Source organism: Euleptes europaea, chromosome 13 (assembly GCF_029931775.1).
Source record: "Euleptes europaea isolate rEulEur1 chromosome 13, rEulEur1.hap1, whole genome shotgun sequence".
NCBI lineage: Eukaryota > Metazoa > Chordata > Lepidosauria > Squamata > Sphaerodactylidae > Euleptes > Euleptes europaea.
Window position 1 is genome coordinate 11,663,402 of NC_079324.1, and position 17,269 is coordinate 11,680,670.

At 45.1% G+C, this 17,269-nt stretch overlaps 2 protein-coding genes across 2 annotated transcripts in view; one reads left to right on the forward strand and one right to left on the reverse strand.

The window, feature by feature from the left end:
- Nucleotides 1–158: 158 nt before the first annotated feature.
- Nucleotides 159–6,623, forward strand: PSMD10 (proteasome 26S subunit, non-ATPase 10). Its single transcript, XM_056859449.1, has 5 exons — nucleotides 159–278; nucleotides 1,769–1,867; nucleotides 4,183–4,329; nucleotides 4,415–4,581; nucleotides 6,462–6,623. Exons 1-5 carry the CDS (start codon nucleotides 159–161, stop codon nucleotides 6,613–6,615), a joined length of 687 nt encoding a protein of 228 aa, XP_056715427.1. The 3' UTR covers nucleotides 6,616–6,623.
- A 5,328-nt stretch (nucleotides 6,624–11,951) lies between these two features.
- LOC130485807 (V-set and immunoglobulin domain-containing protein 1-like) overlaps nucleotides 11,952–17,269 on the reverse strand; it is a 31,145-nt gene continuing 25,827 nt past the window's right edge. Inside the window, exons 6-7 of the mRNA XM_056858953.1 lie at nucleotides 12,812–12,950; nucleotides 11,952–12,144 (exon numbers count right to left, since the gene is read on the reverse strand). Coding sequence (XP_056714931.1) covers nucleotides 11,952–12,144; nucleotides 12,812–12,950 — 332 coding nt within the window. The remainder of the gene's footprint in view (nucleotides 12,145–12,811; nucleotides 12,951–17,269) is intronic.

Genomic DNA, 17,269 nt, shown 5'->3' on the forward strand with positions numbered 1-17,269 from the left:
AGCACGCCGGCTGAGGACGCAGCTTGGAAGGAGATGACGCTCGAGCGGGGTCCGGCCGCCTATTGGCCGGTGGCTTCAGAGCCTCCCTTGCGATTGGTTGAGGAGCGCCCAGGAGGCTCCGCCGACGGTTGCCGTTGAGGGCCGGGCTTGGCCGGGCGATGGAGGGCGGCGGCTCCGTGTCCAACGTGGAGCTCTGCAACTTGGCCTACACGGGGCAGCTGGACGAGGTGAAGGAGCGCCTGGCCGCCAACCGGAGCTTGGCGACGCGCGCGGACCAGGTGGGCCCAGGAGCCGTTGAGAGGGGAGGGGCGTGACGCGCCCCACAAGTGTGAGGGGGCGTCACGTGGTTGGGATGGGGGGGGAGGTCGTGCCCAAAAAAAAACCCGGACGCGTTTTCCACCCCCGCCCTTTGTGCTAAATCCATTGCGAGAGGAATGCACTCTGCACATGCTCAGGGGAGGGCAGGTGTGATCTAGTGATTAGAGCGCTGGTGTGAGGTTCTCCAGCCAACCTCGGCAATCCCGAAAAGCCACTCGCTCAGGTCTAAAGCAGGTAAACGTTCATTCAGGAGCCGCAGGATACAGCATGAGCAATCCACGGGTTCAAAGCTGCTGATGGCAAGCCAAACTGCAAAGCAGAACTTGAAGCACAGAGTCATCCCAGGTGCAAAACCAAGCGGCCTGGGAATTAGGAGAGAGCGGTGCCTGGTAGGAAGTAGGGAGTGAGCAAGCCGTAAAACTGAAGTTGCCTGCTAGAGACTCAAGGTCAGAGCAGGGGGGTAGGAAAGGAGCGGGGGCAGCTTGAACAGCTCAGAGAAAAACAACCAAAGGATAACGCTTGAACAGAAATGGGCCTAACTCATGTCAAGAGCCTGCCAGGCCAGCATGACTCCTAACAGCTTGGACACCTCAGAGAAACAACGCCACTAGATACACATGACCAGCAATAAGCATGTCTCTTGGCACGACTCTTAATACGCATGAACAGCGAAACCAATAGATACGCTTGAGCAGAGATAAACAGCTGGATGCGAACTGAGTTCTAATGCGTCGCTCAACCATGGAAGCCTGCCAGGTGATCTTGGGCCCGTCGCAATCTCTCAGCCTGACCTATCCTCACAAGGTGGTGGTGGACTAAGTGGAGTGGGGGGATCATGGGGGGTGAAGCGCGATACAAATGAAAAACAAACATAAAAATAGAAGCATAATTGAAGCCGCTGTAGTGTGTAGCTTGAGATAAGATTTCACCTTCTGAGCTTTGCAGCTGAGTGGTTATTTAAGCCTGGGTTTTCTATCCCTGTTCATACCCACTGCGCTAGACCCGGGATGGCTTTAGCATTCCTTTCATTCAGCCCCAGGTAACAGTAGCATATTTCCATGAGGGTATAAGTTATAACACTCTCAAGTACAAGAGAAACAAGATATGCAATATCTTATATGCAATAAAGACACTCCATTCACATCTTTCTTTTGGGGCTTGTACATGGTGTGTGTGTTTAGTGGAGTGCCAGAAAATACAAGCTTTCCATAACTGATGTATTTAAAGTTACTATTTTTGTGAAGCCACAGGTAAGGGGATTGGTCTCAGCAACCTGCAGTGCTTTCTCAGGTAATTTTGAAACGTACAAGGTGGCCCTCACTCTTCTGACCACTCAAGTGTCTTGCCCTGGTCTGCATACACAGCAGTGTGCTCCTACACTGTATCTCCCCGTTCTAACAAAGTCAGTTTCCAGTGTTCTGATGCTACATTTTTGGTCTTTCCCTTTTAGGATAACAGGACAGCCCTGCACTGGGCATGTTCAGCTGGACATGCGGACATTGTCAACCTTTTGCTCGATCTGGGAGTTCCTGTTAATGACAAAGATGATGTAAGGTGGATTTTTTTTTGAGCTGTTGTTTAGACCAGAGGTCCCTAACCTTTTTGAGCATTGGGCGCCTTTGAAATTCTGGCACAGTGTGGTGGGCGCAGCCACAAAATGGCTGCTACAAAATAGCTGCCACAGGAGGCAGACCCAGCCACAAAATGGCAACTACAGCTTACTTCAGTCACAAAGGGAAGATCCCTTTGTTGTGGAGGCAGCTGCAGCCAAACTGATGTTATTAAATACCTGCACAGCTAATCAGAAAGCTCCCTGGGCAAAAGCCCCACATAGCCCCACTCACTTTCTAAAAGCACTTGAGGAGCCAGCATGGTGTAATGGTTAAGAGCAGTGGACTCTGATCTGGAGAACCGGGTTTGATTCCCCACTTCTCCACATAAGCGGTGGAGGCTAATCTGGTGAACTGGGTTGGTTTCCCCACTCCTACACATGAAGGCAGCTGGATGACCTTGGGCTAGGCACAGTTCTCTCAGAACTCTCTCAGCCCCATCTACCTCACAAGGTGTCTGTTGTGGGGAGGGGGAGGAAAGGTGATTATAAGCCGGTTTGACTCTTCCTTAAGTGGTAGAGAAAGTTGGCATATCAAAACCAACTCTTCTTCACTTGGTGGGCACTATGGCACTCATGGGCACTATGTTGGGGACCCCCAGTCTAGGCAGAATCTAGTTCCTATGACTACTTACCCTGCCAGCTTCACTGCCAACTTCTTGCATCTTCTAAGAGACATCAGTGACAAAAAGAGTATTTTTGATGTGTTATCTTTGGCTGTACTTCACACTGTGAGGTGAGGGTCTGGGCAGCTCCTGGTAAGGCCCTGCCCGTGTGATGCAAATTTTCCAGGTCTTTTTCCACTGATAAGACGCACCTAACAACAGCCTTACTGCAGCTAAACAGGTCTGAGTACAGTCAGTGCCTCCATTGGACACCTGGGAATCCTGCTTGGGCTCCTTGGATGGTGGAAGGCCCGCAAGATATATAGCCGCCTTAGTGGCCCTCATTGGGCAGAAAGGCATTTTTATACAAGGGTGACTTCCGCAGACAGTCCTCTGTCTGAAAAAACAGCAGTACATATCTTGCATGAGGACTGTGCCTCCTCAAAAGGTACTTCTGACTTGATTTGTACTAGTTCTCCGGCTTCTGATGTAAGCCGGCCTGGTTAGCAAGAGTAGTTACCCCTTCCAACCCTTAAAGTCATATATAATTAAATAAGGTAGTGGCAGTAGCTGCAGAAGGCCTAATACACAAGCAACAGAATCTGAAGCAAGGTTAGACCTTGAGGTGATATCCAAAAGGTGGAGGGTTTTGTTTTGCTGTGGCCAGGAGACCAGGGGAGGGTGAATAGTTGCCGGACACTTAATGTTAAGGGAAGGCCACAGTTTGGTCTTGTGGGCATCAGTAGCAGGCATTAGGCTATGTCTGCAGTCAGCGACTAAAGCAGGCGATCTGTGAAATAAGTTATTATAATATTATTTCCACCAGGATGGTAGTGGTTAGAGCAAGGGTGTCAAAGATCAGGCTGCAGGCTGGATCCAGCTGCCTGGGAGCTCTTATCCGGCCTGCGAGGCTGCCCCCCCTCAGTCCCAATCAGGGCTGGTGAGCCCTCTGCGGGCTCACCAGCAGAGGCAGCCCTCCCTCCCATTTCTGGGCTGGCGAGGCATGGCCCAGCCTGACCAAATGACATTTGTGTCATTTCCGGCCCTCATAACAAATACATTTGGCACCCCTGGGTTTAGAATATTGGGCTAAAACTGAGGAAACCTTCCTCTCAGCCTAACTCCCCTCACAGGGTTGTTGGGGTCACACAGTGGGCAGTGGAGGACCCTTATATGACACATTGGAACAAAGGATAGTAAAAGTTACTAGTCATGCATTTCTTGACACTGGCATAACGGCACCATTTGGAGTTGCTGGAGCTGGTGCAGAGCCTAAAAAAATTAATACAAGAAGTCCACCTAATATCTCCCTTATGCTGAGGACTTGCTCAATAAAGCCGCTGTCAATCAGCCTCAATTTTCACCCCCACTTCCATGGGGTTCTTGTGAGTTTAGCTGAGCTCATGTATTTGAAATATTATTATTGGATCCTTTGACTGGGAAAAGTTAATTAAGTGAACCGAAGCAAATTCCCTTCTTCCTTCATCCTCTTAAAAGTCTTGTGGAACAAGTTGTTAGTTTTCCTTGTGCTTAGGGAGAGAGGCCAATGCTTTTGTTAGTGCAGAGAATTGGGGTCATTTCTTTGTAACAAATACTGTCCCCCTTCCCTCCCACTAAATGGTAAAAAGTTTGTTTTCTTGGCGTCTTCAGGCTGGCTGGACTCCTCTGCATATTGCAGCATCAGCTGGCCGAGATGAAATTGTGAAAGCTCTGATCAAGAAAGGTGCCCAGGTGAATGCTGTCAATCAGAATGGCTGCACTCCTCTGCATTATGCAGCCTCTAAAAATAAGCAGGAGGTAAGAGTCCATGCGTTGCTGCTTCTTCCCTTCCCCTCTCACAAAGCACCCAGTTGCATAAGTTTTCCCCTTTTCTCACAATTAGATCGCAATAATGCTGTTAGAGAATAAAGCTAACCCAGATGCAAAGGATCACTTGGAATCAACTCCGCTCCATCGAGCAGCATCCAAAGGAAATCTAAAAATGATACAGATCCTTTTGAAGCACAAAGCCTCTGTCAATCTACAGGATTCAGAGGGAAATACCGCTCTGTAAGTACAAACGTTCTTGTGGTGTGTTGTAGTTCTGGTATTTTTGAATATGTCCCTTAGATCAGCCTCTGGAGAATAACACTAATTGATAAAAAAAGGTTCCAGGGGGGACCTGGGAAATTACAGGCCAGTTAGCTTAATGTCTGTCCCAGGTAAATTGATGGAAAGTATTATTAAAGTTGAATTGTCAAGCATATAGAAGGGCAAGCCCTGCTGAGCAAAACCCAACATGGCTTCTGTAAAGGTAGGTCCTGTCTCACTAACCTTTTAAGAGTTTTTCGAAAGTGTCAGTAAGCATGTGGACAGGAATGAGCCTGTGGACATTGTGTATTTGGTTTCCAAAAGGCTTTTGACAAAGTCCCCCACCAAAGACTGCTAAACAAACTTCATAGTCATGGGATAAGAGGACAAGTCCACTTATGGATTGAGAGCTGGCTGAAAAATAGGAAGCAGAGAGTAGGAATCAACGGTGTGTTCTCCCAATGGAGGGATGTGAGTAGTGGGGTCCCTCAGCCTGTTATCAGTAGTGGGGTCCCTCAGCCTGTTATCAGTGACCTGGAATTGGGGGTGAACAGCGTTGACACCAAATTATTTAGGGTAGTTAAAGACAAAAAATGGATTGGCAAATGAGATTTAATGTGAGCAAGTGTAAAGTGATGCACTGGGCAAAAAAGCTGGGCAAATAATTCAGCTTCACTTATACACTAATGGGATCTATGCTGGCAGCGACAGACCAAGAAAGGGATCTTGGAGTGATAGTGGATAGCTCGATGAAGACGTCAACCCAGTGTGTGGCAGCTATGAAAATATGCTGTGAAAAATACCATGCTGGCCATAATTAGATAAGGAATAGAGAATAATACTGCTATCATACTGCCCTTGTACAAATCTATGGTGAGACCACACTTGGAATACTGTGTACAGTTCTGGTCAGCACACCTAAAAAAGGATATTGCAGAGGTCGAGGAGGTGCAGAAAAGAGCAACCAAAATGATCGGGACTAGAGCAACTGCCCTATGAGAAGTAGTTAAAACACTTAGGGCTGTTTACACATCAACACATGAAGCTGCCTTATACTGAATCAGACCCTTGGTCCATCAAAGTCAGTATTGTCTAAGACCAGCAGTGGCTCTCCAAGGTCTCAATCTACAGGTCTTTCACTTGCCTAGTCCCTTTAACTGGAGATGCCAGGGATGGAACCTGGGTCCTTCTGCATGCCAAGCAGATGTTCTACCACTGAACCTGGGACCTTCTGTATGCCAAGCTGATGCTCTGCAATTGAGCCACAGCTTGGAAAGAAGGCCGTTAAGGGAAGACATGATAGAGGTCTGTAAAATTATGCATGGTATGGAGAGAGTGGACAGGGAGAAGCTTTTCTCTCTCATAATACAAGAATGTGGGGTTCTCTGCTGAAGCTGGAGGGTGAGAGATTCAAAACTGATAAAAGGAAGTATTTTTTTAGACAACGCATAGTTACATTGTGGAACTCCCTGCCCCAGGTTGTGGTGATGGCTGCCAACTTGGAAGGATTTAAGAGAGGAGTGGACATGTTCTTGGAGGAGAGGGCTATTCATGGCTACTAGCAAAAATGGATCCTTGTCATGATGCATACCTATTCTCTCCAGGATCAGAGGAGCATGCCTAATATATTGGGTGCTCTGGAACATAGGCAGGATAATGCTGTAGTGGTTTTGTTTGTGGCTTCCTAGAGGCACCTGGTTGGCCACTTGTGAACAGACTGCTGGACTTGATGGTGCCTTGGTCTGATCCAGCATGGCTTTTCTTATATTATTTGAAATGTTATGAATGTGACAGCCAAATTATTACTGCCCAGCATTTCTGTCTTTAGCAGAATTGGTAATTCTTGGTCTTGTTTATAGCCATTTAGCCTGCGACGAAGAGAGAGCAGATGAAGCCAAGCTCTTGGTGTCCCATGGAGCAAGTATCTATATTGAGAACAAAGAAGAAAAGACACCGCTGCAAGTAGCGAAAGGGGGCCTGGGTTCCATCCTCAAGAGGCTGGTTGAAGGATAACAATCGTCTGTTTGCTTGAACTCTGTTCTTGATTAACATCTGGAGGATGGTGGTTGATCTTTGGCCCTCACTGTCTCAAGTTGAGTGATCATTGCACTTAATTTGTTGTCCATCCCATCATCTGTGGCCAAACAAAATCCCTTTCCCTTCTTGGTCCTGCTACCTTGGAAAGTGAAGGTGCTGGCACCAGAATGAGAAGATTTCTTCCAGGGGTTATATGCCACATGGATCTTTAAGCACCAAAGTCCTCAAGATGGCAGTCTTCCTAAATAAGCTTGCTGGCCACAGCAGGCCATGTTCAGGCCATGCTTGTCCTGTTCTTAGCTATTCCATTCTTCAACCATAACTTACAAATACAAGTTTTTTGCCGGTGGAAGGCAGAACTTTCGTATGTTCTGTGTTAGGACTGTCCACAACAAAACTTTTTTTTCTTCATACCTTTCTCTGTTGGCACATTCCTGACTCGTGTTACCAAATATCAGTCTTGTTTCAAATAGAATAACATTGATGGCTTTTAACACTGGCTTTAGTGCCAATACTGAGAAACTGAGAAGTTGATTCTCCTGCTCATTCTTTCATAACTGTTTCATGTTTTATTCATTGCTGCTTTTCTTTGTATCTTTTAAGTTCCAATTTCTCCTTTCTGAAATGGAGCAACTAAAAATATAAAGCATAATGTTTTCTGTTTTCCTTACAGTCCTTCAAAGTAATTTTGCTACTTCACAGTAGGTCAGCTAGGTTCACACAGATACATGATAGGGATCTAGGAGCTTGGTAAATAAAAATTCATCCCTTAAGTACCTTTAGCAGCAGTAGACGGCTCAGTGCCCATGCATCCCTATGAATAAAATTACTGTGACACATAGCTGAGCCTATGGGTATATATTAACAGATCCTAAAAACAAATTATAGCAAGTAGAAAAGCTGCTGATCAAAACCTGTGAAGGTAATACCAATGCTCCAGAGTAAATCTAGAAAGCAAAGATTAAATTGCAGCTAAACGCTTTGTTACAATGCCCTGACCTGGATGGCCCGATCTCGGAAGCTAAGCAGGGTCTGCTCTGGTCAGTATGTGGATGGGAGACCCCCAAAGTATACCAGTCACAACTCAGTGGCAGACAATTAATAAACCACTGAAAGGATTGTTGCCTTGAAAACCCTATGGGGTCGCCATAAGTTAGCTGTGACTTGATGGCACTTTCCTCCACCACCAGAAACCAAAAAACCCACTTTTTACCTTCCTTCCTGCCCTCCCTTAAGGATTCCAGTGAAATCTTAACATGATTGTTTAAGAAGTATGTATTTGTAGGGGTTTATATACCACTTCATTAGACACCCGGTCATCTAAATACCTTAAAATAAATCCTGTTCAGAAACAGGATCCCTGTAGTCATTCTTCTGCCTTTGGTAATTATTTCAGATCTATTTCCAACACTTGGAAATAGTGTCATGGGTCAGAATAAGCAAAGTGATCAGATAAGCTACACAAATGTGCATCTGTTTATTATGAACACAGAATACAGGTTTTGTTTTTTTATTTTATTTATTTATTTTTTGATGAAAGGAAGTTGAGTGGCAGAGAGCAAGGAAGTAGGGAAGAATACTGAAGTTGGAATTGGGTAGTCAGCAAAGGCGAGTTCGCAAAGAGTGATTGTTGTCTGGATTCAGAACCTTCTCCAACCAAGTCGCCATGCTCTTCTGCACGTGCTCTGTGAAACCACAAGATTCAGGGCACAAGAGCTTCTTGCGAGCCGGGAGCTCAGGATGACCCTTGACTGACTCAGCTGTAAGTTCGCAGCTGGAGCTCTGATGACTGCAAAAACCTCCAGAGGAGGTTAGTCTTTTAGTTTGGTCTGACTAAAGGTTCACTAAGCAGTGAGCAGTTTTTTAAAGTTTCCTCAAATTCATCTCTCCCAGAAGGGAGAAGGGCAAGAAATGATGTTGGGCATGATGGAAATGCCAGATATTAAGTTTTAAGATGATGCAAAGGTGTAATGCATTCGGTTTGCTGCCAGAGGATGTGATGGCCACAGCCATGGATGGCTTTAAGAGGAGATTAGATAGATTAATGGAGGAGAGGTTTATCGGTGGCTTCCAGCCATGCTGACTAAGGGGAACCTCCGCATGCAGAGGCAACCTCTGAATACAACTGCCAGGACGGAACATCAGGGGAAGGCTTCAGCCTCTATGCCCTGTTGTTGGCCCTGCTGGGTAACTGGTTGGCCACTGTGTGAGACAGGATACTGGACTAGATGGACCACTGGTCTGATCTAGCAGGGCACTTACATCAGGCCTTCCTAGTTGCTAAATAAAAATACAAGATTTTGGTTTGCACAAAGATACAACAGCAATTCCTTATAAAAGTGTATCAGCTAGCAGTAGTGTAGATCTTTTTCCAGTACTCTCTGGGGCACACAGGGCCTTTGTAAGGCAGAGTTCAGAAGGACGTAATAGTGCTTATGTTCAGCTTAACAGCTAGCGCAAATGAAGAACAATGGTGCAGCGGGGAAAATAGTTTTATTCCGTTATACTATCCCAATGCATTTGATGTGTGCTGCTTCAGGGGGTCTATAAGAATACAAATTTTTAAAAAATGCTTTAAGGATTGTTTTTCCAACCGTGTATTGCAACCATACAATATCTATTTAGCTCTGCATACATTTGTGGACTTTGTATGTGCTCACTTTCACCATGTTTTTAATCATTTTTAAACAAGATATTCTTGTTTTTTATTTGTATTTTTATAGATCCCCCTGAAGACATGTAGGCAAAATGCATTGGAGTTGTTTTTTGTTTGCTCCATCCCTCTTCTCCCGCTTTCTGTTTAACAGCTGGCCTTGTGAAGCATTCTGGAGAGGTTAAAACCATTACTTGGTAATCTTTTAGTTGGTACAAAGAAACCATTCCTCCGTTGTTGCCTTTGGATTTTTTCTCTCTGACCCAACACTGCAACCTGCAATTTCCACTTACTTGGAGTATAAAAGCAAGTGCTGTGAAGGTCAACCAGTTCTAAACTCAGATGCTCTTCTTCATGTATGTAGACATTTTCTAGGTGGTGTATTTCAGAGAATTTATTCAGTTTAACTCTTACATCATGTTTAGAACATACAAAGTTATAGGAAAACGTAGACAATATTGTACTGAAATGGCAGGCCCAGAACACGGCCAAGTAATTACTCTAAAGTAATTAATCCTCTGGGACAATAGCTCTGAAACTGTCACCAGGTAGGGCATATAGCAGGATAAGAAAATATACTTTTGAGACTTTCATTAAAGGCAAGTTGTTTGCTATTTTCTACAAATTCAAATTCAAAATTGAAGCATTGTCCATTGTAAATCAGAATAGACAAATGTATATACATGTGAAGATCCTTACATATATACACAGAGCAAATGTATACTGGTCTCCAAATCCAGCAAGGGCAATCTACAAATAGAGGCACATCCACATAGCGATGGTGACCTGGATCCTATTGCACAAACGTGCCTTGTAATGGGAGGGGTGCGTTGTGCTAAAGGAGAGTTTTAGGCTTCCAGGTTGTGTTGGGTGGCTGGTCAGGGAGCCAAAAGCAGCTTTCAGGGCAAGAGGACTCTGGAGTCCAGTTGTATGTATGACACATGGTTCTTTGGACCTCAGCGATCGCAGTTGTATTTACTGTGTGGGGACTGAACATTGTGATCCAGGCTTTACTTACAGGAAGGAATGTGCCATTAAGATTAGTGGAATTTACTATCAAGTCTGACATGTCAAACTTGAATGTAGGAAGCCACTAGGGTTGGCCACCAGCACTTGCCTCAGAACCTTTTCACAAGTGTGTATGATCACTGTGCGTGTGTTCATGTGTGGTCTGAACTTCAGCCTTCTTGTAATTAATCAAGAATGTGTTGGCTTCATCATATAACCAAGCAGGGCTTTTTTGGTGGTAGGACTCACCGATATTGAGTACCAGCACCTGGGGGAGGGGTTGGCTCTCCTAAGTCCTGAGGGGGAAATCGGTGCAGCCATATATGTTAGTATTGGCAATGGTTTTGTTTTTTAAACAAAACAAAGCACTGCGGCCAAGTAATGGTGATATGTTACTGTGATCCTTCTGAAAATGGGCTGTGTGATGCACACCATGCTGCGATCTGGTCACACAATGGAGCCTTTGCACAACTTGCTTGTGCAATCGAAGCTAGGAAAGATAGAATCCAGCCACACACTTCGTGGCCAGGGGAATGAACCATGATGGTATTCAGCTAGGTGTCCTCGGCTTGGTTGAACCAGTGAATACTTTTGGAGTTCAGAGCACAAGTACAACAAAACAGCTGCTGTGGGGACTGGGTCCAGTCCCAAAATTTGGGGGGGATACCACAAAATGTTAGGAGCTTCTGAGCATCCATTTGTGATGGAGGCAGTTGTTTCCAAAAGGGTGCCCCCTGCAGACACAAAGGTGATGCTTCCTGGGCTCAGCTGAAGACCCTCCTACCCTGAAGTGGAGGAAAGCTAGAATTGGCTCTTTGCACTAGAGGAGGCATGTCGTGGATCCCCCTGGCACCCTGATAGGAATCATGGTCTTAGGCAAATGCCTACAAATGGAAGCTCAGCTGGACAATAGTAAGAAGCAATGAACTAGGCTGGTTCACCACCTGCTTGTTGATGCTAGGAGTTTGAATGTGTGAACTTCCCTGATACTGGTCTGCTTGAGTGATACTCCATGTAAAAGGAAACATGTTGATATAGAAAAGACTCACAGTAATGTGACCAACATTGGATTAAAATGCTAAAGCACAGTTGGACCAAACACTGAACATGAGTCAGCAGTGTGATGCAGTAGCTAAAAAGGCAAATGCGATCTTGGCCTGTATCAACAGAAGTATAGTGTCCAGATCACGCGAAGTGATGGTATCACTTTGCTCTGGTTAGACCTCACCTAGAGTATTGAAAAGCTTGCTTTGGAGACAGGGACCTAGCCCCACAGATCCCCATGCAAGGCTCTACATTCCCTCTCGAGGCAGTCAACACAATCAGCTGCGGCTGGTCGGAGGAGGGAAAGGTGACTGACAGTGATGACCCTCCATTCTGCAGGGCAATCCCCGTCCAGGAACCAAAACAAAGCCTATGTGTTCAGCCTTTGATGTTAAATGTGGGGTATGCAGTCATGAGGACCACAGGGGTGAGCCCCTTTGGACACATCAGCCCTGCTCCAGATCAAGATCGGTGTTTGGAGGCATGCTTTGTTATGAGGATTGCCCATGCTGGGCTGGGACGGAAAGGCTTGTGGCTGTGCCTTGGGGAACCAATTTGGTAGCAGATGGGTTGCTCTAGTGGGATCTTCCGGGTGTGGCAGGAGAGACTAGGCCACTGGCTGGTGCTCTGCTTCTTGGATCTCATTTTCAGGCGCTGCTGCGACTTCAATCTCCTCCGGAGTCTCGTATTCATTTGTCTCAGTGGATTCTTTGCTTCGTGGAACGGGTGCTGCGGGCACACTTTCTTGGTTGGGCCCAGCAGTATACTCAGCATTCAGTGGTTCCTTCTGGACAACCTCCCTGTAGAAAAACAGACCAAGATTAGGGAGGGGGCATCTGATTTCCAAAGCATGAGCTATCCCAGAACAAGGTAGCTCCACGTTTTCATCCTTTAACACAGGGGTCCCCAACTTTTTTGAGCCTGCAGGCACCTTTGGAATTCTGACACAGTGTGATGAGCGTAGCCACAAAATGGCTGGCATGGGAGTAGGGTTGCCAGCCTCCAGGTAGTAGCAGGAGATCTGCTATTACAACTGATCTCCAGCAGATAGAGATCAGTTCACCTGGAGAAAATGGCTGCTTTGGCAATTGGACTATATGGCATTGAAGCCCCTCCCCAAACCCCACCCTCCTCAGGCTCTGCCCCCAAAACCTCCCGCCGATGGCAAAGAGGGACCTGGCAACCCTACATGGGAGGCTGAGCCAGCCACAGAATGGCTGCCACAGTTTACCTTCAGTAATCCAAAGATCTACCCTCTGCTCGATTTCATAACCTTTAGCAACTGATGTATTTAATTTCTGCTTCTGCAAGTAATTTGAAATTCCCAGGTGACAGATCAATCTCTTCAACCCCAAGTAAAAGGCCATGTTTTGAATCTGTCTTCACAATTAAATCCACTCTCGTCATTAAAGGCAAAAAAAACCCACGTTGGAAGTGTCATTCAAGAAAAGCTCTTGGACAACTTACTGTGTTTCGATCATTGCAGCTTTCTCTTTTCTCTTCTTTCTCTTCTCCTTTGAAGCTAAAAACCAGACAATACCGCAGATCAAAGCAGCGGCTAGAATTGCTGCAATCAATGCCCCAACAATAACGCCACTTTCTGAATCTGCAAGAACAAAGAGGCCAGAAGGGTTATATTTTTTTACATAGTGATATTGCACTAATGATAGAAAACTGGAACTAATAATAGGGAAGAAAAAGAGAGAATGTCATTCCACAAAGGAAAGCGAGCCAGTGCAGCGGTAGTGATTAGAATTTCCGAATAGGATCTGGGAGACCCAGGTTCATGTCCCCACACTGCCATGGAAGCTTGCTTGGTGACCTTGGCACCCACTTAGACTAACCCACTTCACAGGGTTGTTGTGAGCATAACAATGGAAGAGAGGAGAATGATGTAACGTACTTTGAAGAAGAAAAGTTGGTTTTTATATGCTGACTTTCTCTACCACTTAAGGAAGAATCAAACCTGCTTACAATCACCTTCCCTTCCACTCCCCACAACAGATACCCTGTGAGGTAGGTGGGGCTTCATGTGGAACAGGCTTCCTCGGGAGGTGGTAAGCTCTCCTTCCCTGGAGGTTTTAAAGAAGAGGTTAGATGGCCATCTGTCAGCAATGCTGATTCTATAACCTTAAGCAGATGATGAGAGGGAACGCATCTTGGTCATCTGGGCATGTAGTGGGGGTCACTGGGGGTGTGGGGGGAGGGTGGTTGTAAATTTCCTGCATTGTGCAGGGAGTTGGACTAGATGACCCTGGTGGCCCCTTCCAACTCTATGATTCTAAAAATAAATGGGGGAACAAACAAAAGACAGCCGGCAGCTCTTCAAAGAAATAGGGCGTGGAGCAAAGGGCAGGATACAAGATGGAGGATGGGATCATAGGTCGCCTGCTGCCCGGCATGGGCACTAGGGTTGCCAGGTCCCTCTTGGCAACTGGTGGGAAGTTTTAGGGGTGGAGCCTGAGGAGGGTAGGGTTTGGGGAGGGGAGGAACATCAAGGCCGTAGAGTCCAATTGCCAAAGCAGCCATTTTCTCCAGGTGAATTGATCTCTATCGGCTGGAGATCAGTTGTAATAGCAGTAGATCTCCAGCTATAGGGTTGCCAACCTCCAGGTAGTAAGTATACAAGCGTTAGCGTGCTGATAGTTAGTTAGCAAACATAGAACAGCACATAGACTGTATGCAAAATAATTTATCAATGTAAAACTTAGAAAAAACACAGTTTGTGCACTGTTAAAGCAAATATTTACAGACACTGTCCATTTATAGCTGAATAATACAGAGATACGTCTAAGGCTCCACACTCCGTGAGTAACGCCACTGAAGTGCACTGACGCGTTCAATGACAGGAAATGTTTTCCTGTGTCCAAGAGGTACAGTCAATAGTCTTTTCTACAGAAGACCGGTATCCTTTCTGTTTCGGCTTGCCACAGCCTTCCTCAGGGACCACCATTCAAATAAATATAACGCGAACCATAAATAATATCATACAGTAAACGGCATAATACAAAGGAAACAACACAATACAATATTAACAATTAAAAATAAGCAGAGTACTTACACGCTGGCTGTTAGTAACATGCTTCAGCGTTGGCAAAGTCGCCATGCTCACACAGCATTTTAAGTACTGGAGTCACCTGATTACAATTTGTAAAGTAGAAGCTTGAAGGAGACCCATTTAAAGAGACAGAGCACACCTGATGATTATGCCTATATATTCATAAATAACATGTTAGATCCAATGAGGTATTTAATCCTCTAGGAGATAGCGTGTCAAACAAAAGAATGTACTTAGATTCCTGACGTTTTAAAATTAAATCAATATCAACCTTATCATGATTGTGTGTGTCAGTGAATCGCCATATTAAAAAAAAGGATAATTCCTCATCCGAATGGTTTTTCTCTAGGAAATGTGGCGTAAGTGGTGCTTCTAAGACCTGTTCCTGATCCTAGACCTGTGCTCGCTTATGCGGTATTTAATTGGTCTCAAAGTTTTCCCAATATACCAAAAATGGCAGGCACATTTGATTCCATAAATCAAATAACGTGAGTCACAGTTATTAAAACTTTCTACAGTAAAGATTTTACCAGTTACTGGATTAGTTATCTCACGTACTGTTAGCATAAATCTACAGCTTTGGCAGGAGCCACATTTATAATTCCCTTTTGGTAGGGTAGATCTTAGTTGGCTCCGTGAATTGGTGTTAACCAATATGTCTCTAAAGGACCTTGTTCGTTTGTAAGCCATACAGGGGGGCACCTGGCAGCCAGGTAAGTGCTGCACCAAGTGCCAATGTTTATAAATAATCTGTCTGATGATTGGTGCCATTGAAGTGTACTGGAGGGCACAGGTTACTCTAGTATTAGATTGTCTGGGAGGTGCACGCAAAAGTTCTTCTCTAGGTTTCTGATGAACTTTAATCTTAGCTTGCTGTATACTCTTAATTGGATAGCCCCGATGTTGCAATTCTATGTCAAATTGTTTTTCTGCCTTAAGATAGTCATTTCTATCTGTGGAATTTCTTTTTAGTCGTAAAAGCTGACTATAGGGAAGATTATTTCTGAGGTGAAGTGGATGAAAGGAATTGTAGTGCAACAAAGTGTTGCGTGCCATTTCTTTCTTGTATGGGCGCACCCCTAGTTTACCGTCAACCTTCTTATAGACGGATACGTCTAAAAAAGGAATAGTCTCCTTGTGACAGTGGCCACTCAATTTCACATGGGGGTCTTGTATATTGATCCAAGCAGCAAATTGTTCAAAGCTTTGAGCATCTTGCATTACCAGAAACAAGTCATCTATGTATCTAACATACATGATAATACTATCCTTAAACGGATTATTTTGTATGATGTGCGCATGCTCGAACGCCACCATGAAAATGTTAGCGATGGAAGGTGCGCATGCGCACCCCATCGCAACTCCATGAATTTGCAAATAAAAGGTGTCATCATACACAAAATAATTAGTTCGCGTTATATTTATTTGAATGGTGGTCCCTGAGGAAGGCTGTGGCAAGCCGAAACAGAAAGGATACCGGTCTTCTGTAGAAAAGACTATTGACTGTACCTCTTGGACACAGGAAAACATTTCCTGTCATTGAACGCATCAGTGCACTTCAGTGGCATTACTCACGGAGTGTGGAGCCTTAGACGTATCTCTGTATTATTCAGCTATAAATGGACAGTGTCTGTAAATATTTGCTTTAACAGTGCACAAACTGTGTTTTTTCTAAGTTTTACATTGATAAATTATTTTGCATACAGTCTATGTGCTGTTCTATGTTTGCTAACCTCCAGGTAGTAGCAGGAGATCTCCTGCTATTACAACTGATCTCCAGCTGATAGAGATCAGTTCACCTGGAGAAAATGGCCACTTTGGCAATTGGACTCTAAGGCATTGAAGTCCCTGCCCTCCTCAGGCTCCGCCCCCAAAACCTCTCGCCAGTTGCGAAGAGGGACCTGGCAACCCTGTCCAGTTAGTACCTGGTGGTTGGCAACCCTAACGGGCACAAGCAGCAATGCAGCAACACACAGCCATCTTAGCTACAGCAGAGGTCTGGGCTGCTTCGTGATGAGTACTCCAAACTTCCCTGCTTAGCCTGACAGGTGAGTCGAGTGGGTTTGCAATTTGTAGGGTCGTGGGCGTTCCACTTCCCCTTCCAAGGAGGCAAGCCGTGCCAGTCCCAGGATTCTGTGAGGGCTCAGCCCAGGGACTCTTAGTGGGCCCCTTAACCTAGGAGACAGCGGGCATGCAAACAAGGAGAGTCCATGCGAAATGAGGACAATAGCTGGGGCTTACAGCCAACACCTCCATTAGTCCAGATAGAAGGCAGGAAAATGCATTTAACCCCTTCCGTTCTCTGCACAGCAAGAACAAGGCTTTGTTTATTTTTGTTTCTTGAATGTGGATTGGCTTTGGGCAAGCTATTCTCTGCATGTTAACCAAAGCTGGAAATTATTCAAAATGCCAATTTCCTTCTGGTCAGAAGCAATTTTTGCTGTTCTAGTGTCTTGGCAGAGATACAGTTATTATGATGTCACATTATTTTTAAATTGAATGTTCCTGTTCTTTTTCAATATATTTTTAAAATTTGTCATAATGGGTTTCTAGGAATGTTCTCTGATTCTGGCTTCTTAGGAAAAGACTCAGGCAGGTAAGAAGGAGGAAACTTGTTTCGTTTACTAAGAATACACAGATGGGGGGGAAGCCCCCACAGTACAGAGGGCCAGGCTAGCATTTATAAATATCCTTTAGTGGATTTCCTTTCATATCCATATAAATTTTCCTTTGTGGAGAGAAAATTTTCCTCCAAGCTTAAATTAAGGTTATCAGAACATGCTTTATGTACTAAAACTGAAAATGCACATTTAAAAAATACCAAAGCAGCTCTCAGCCCAAGTCTACAACTAGGGGTGCCATCCTCC

Excerpts from the sequence above, each read along its gene's own strand:
- PSMD10 (XM_056859449.1), top strand. The coding sequence starts at position 159 with ATGGAGGGCGGCGGCTCCGTGTCCAACGTGGAGCTCTGCAACTTGGCC. Across the intron at positions 279-1,768 it reads TGGCGACGCGCGCGGACCAG|GATAACAGGACAGCCCTGCA; the intron begins GTGGGCCCAGGA and ends TTTCCCTTTTAG. Across the intron at positions 4,330-4,414 it reads CCTCTAAAAATAAGCAGGAG|ATCGCAATAATGCTGTTAGA; the intron begins GTAAGAGTCCAT and ends TCTCACAATTAG.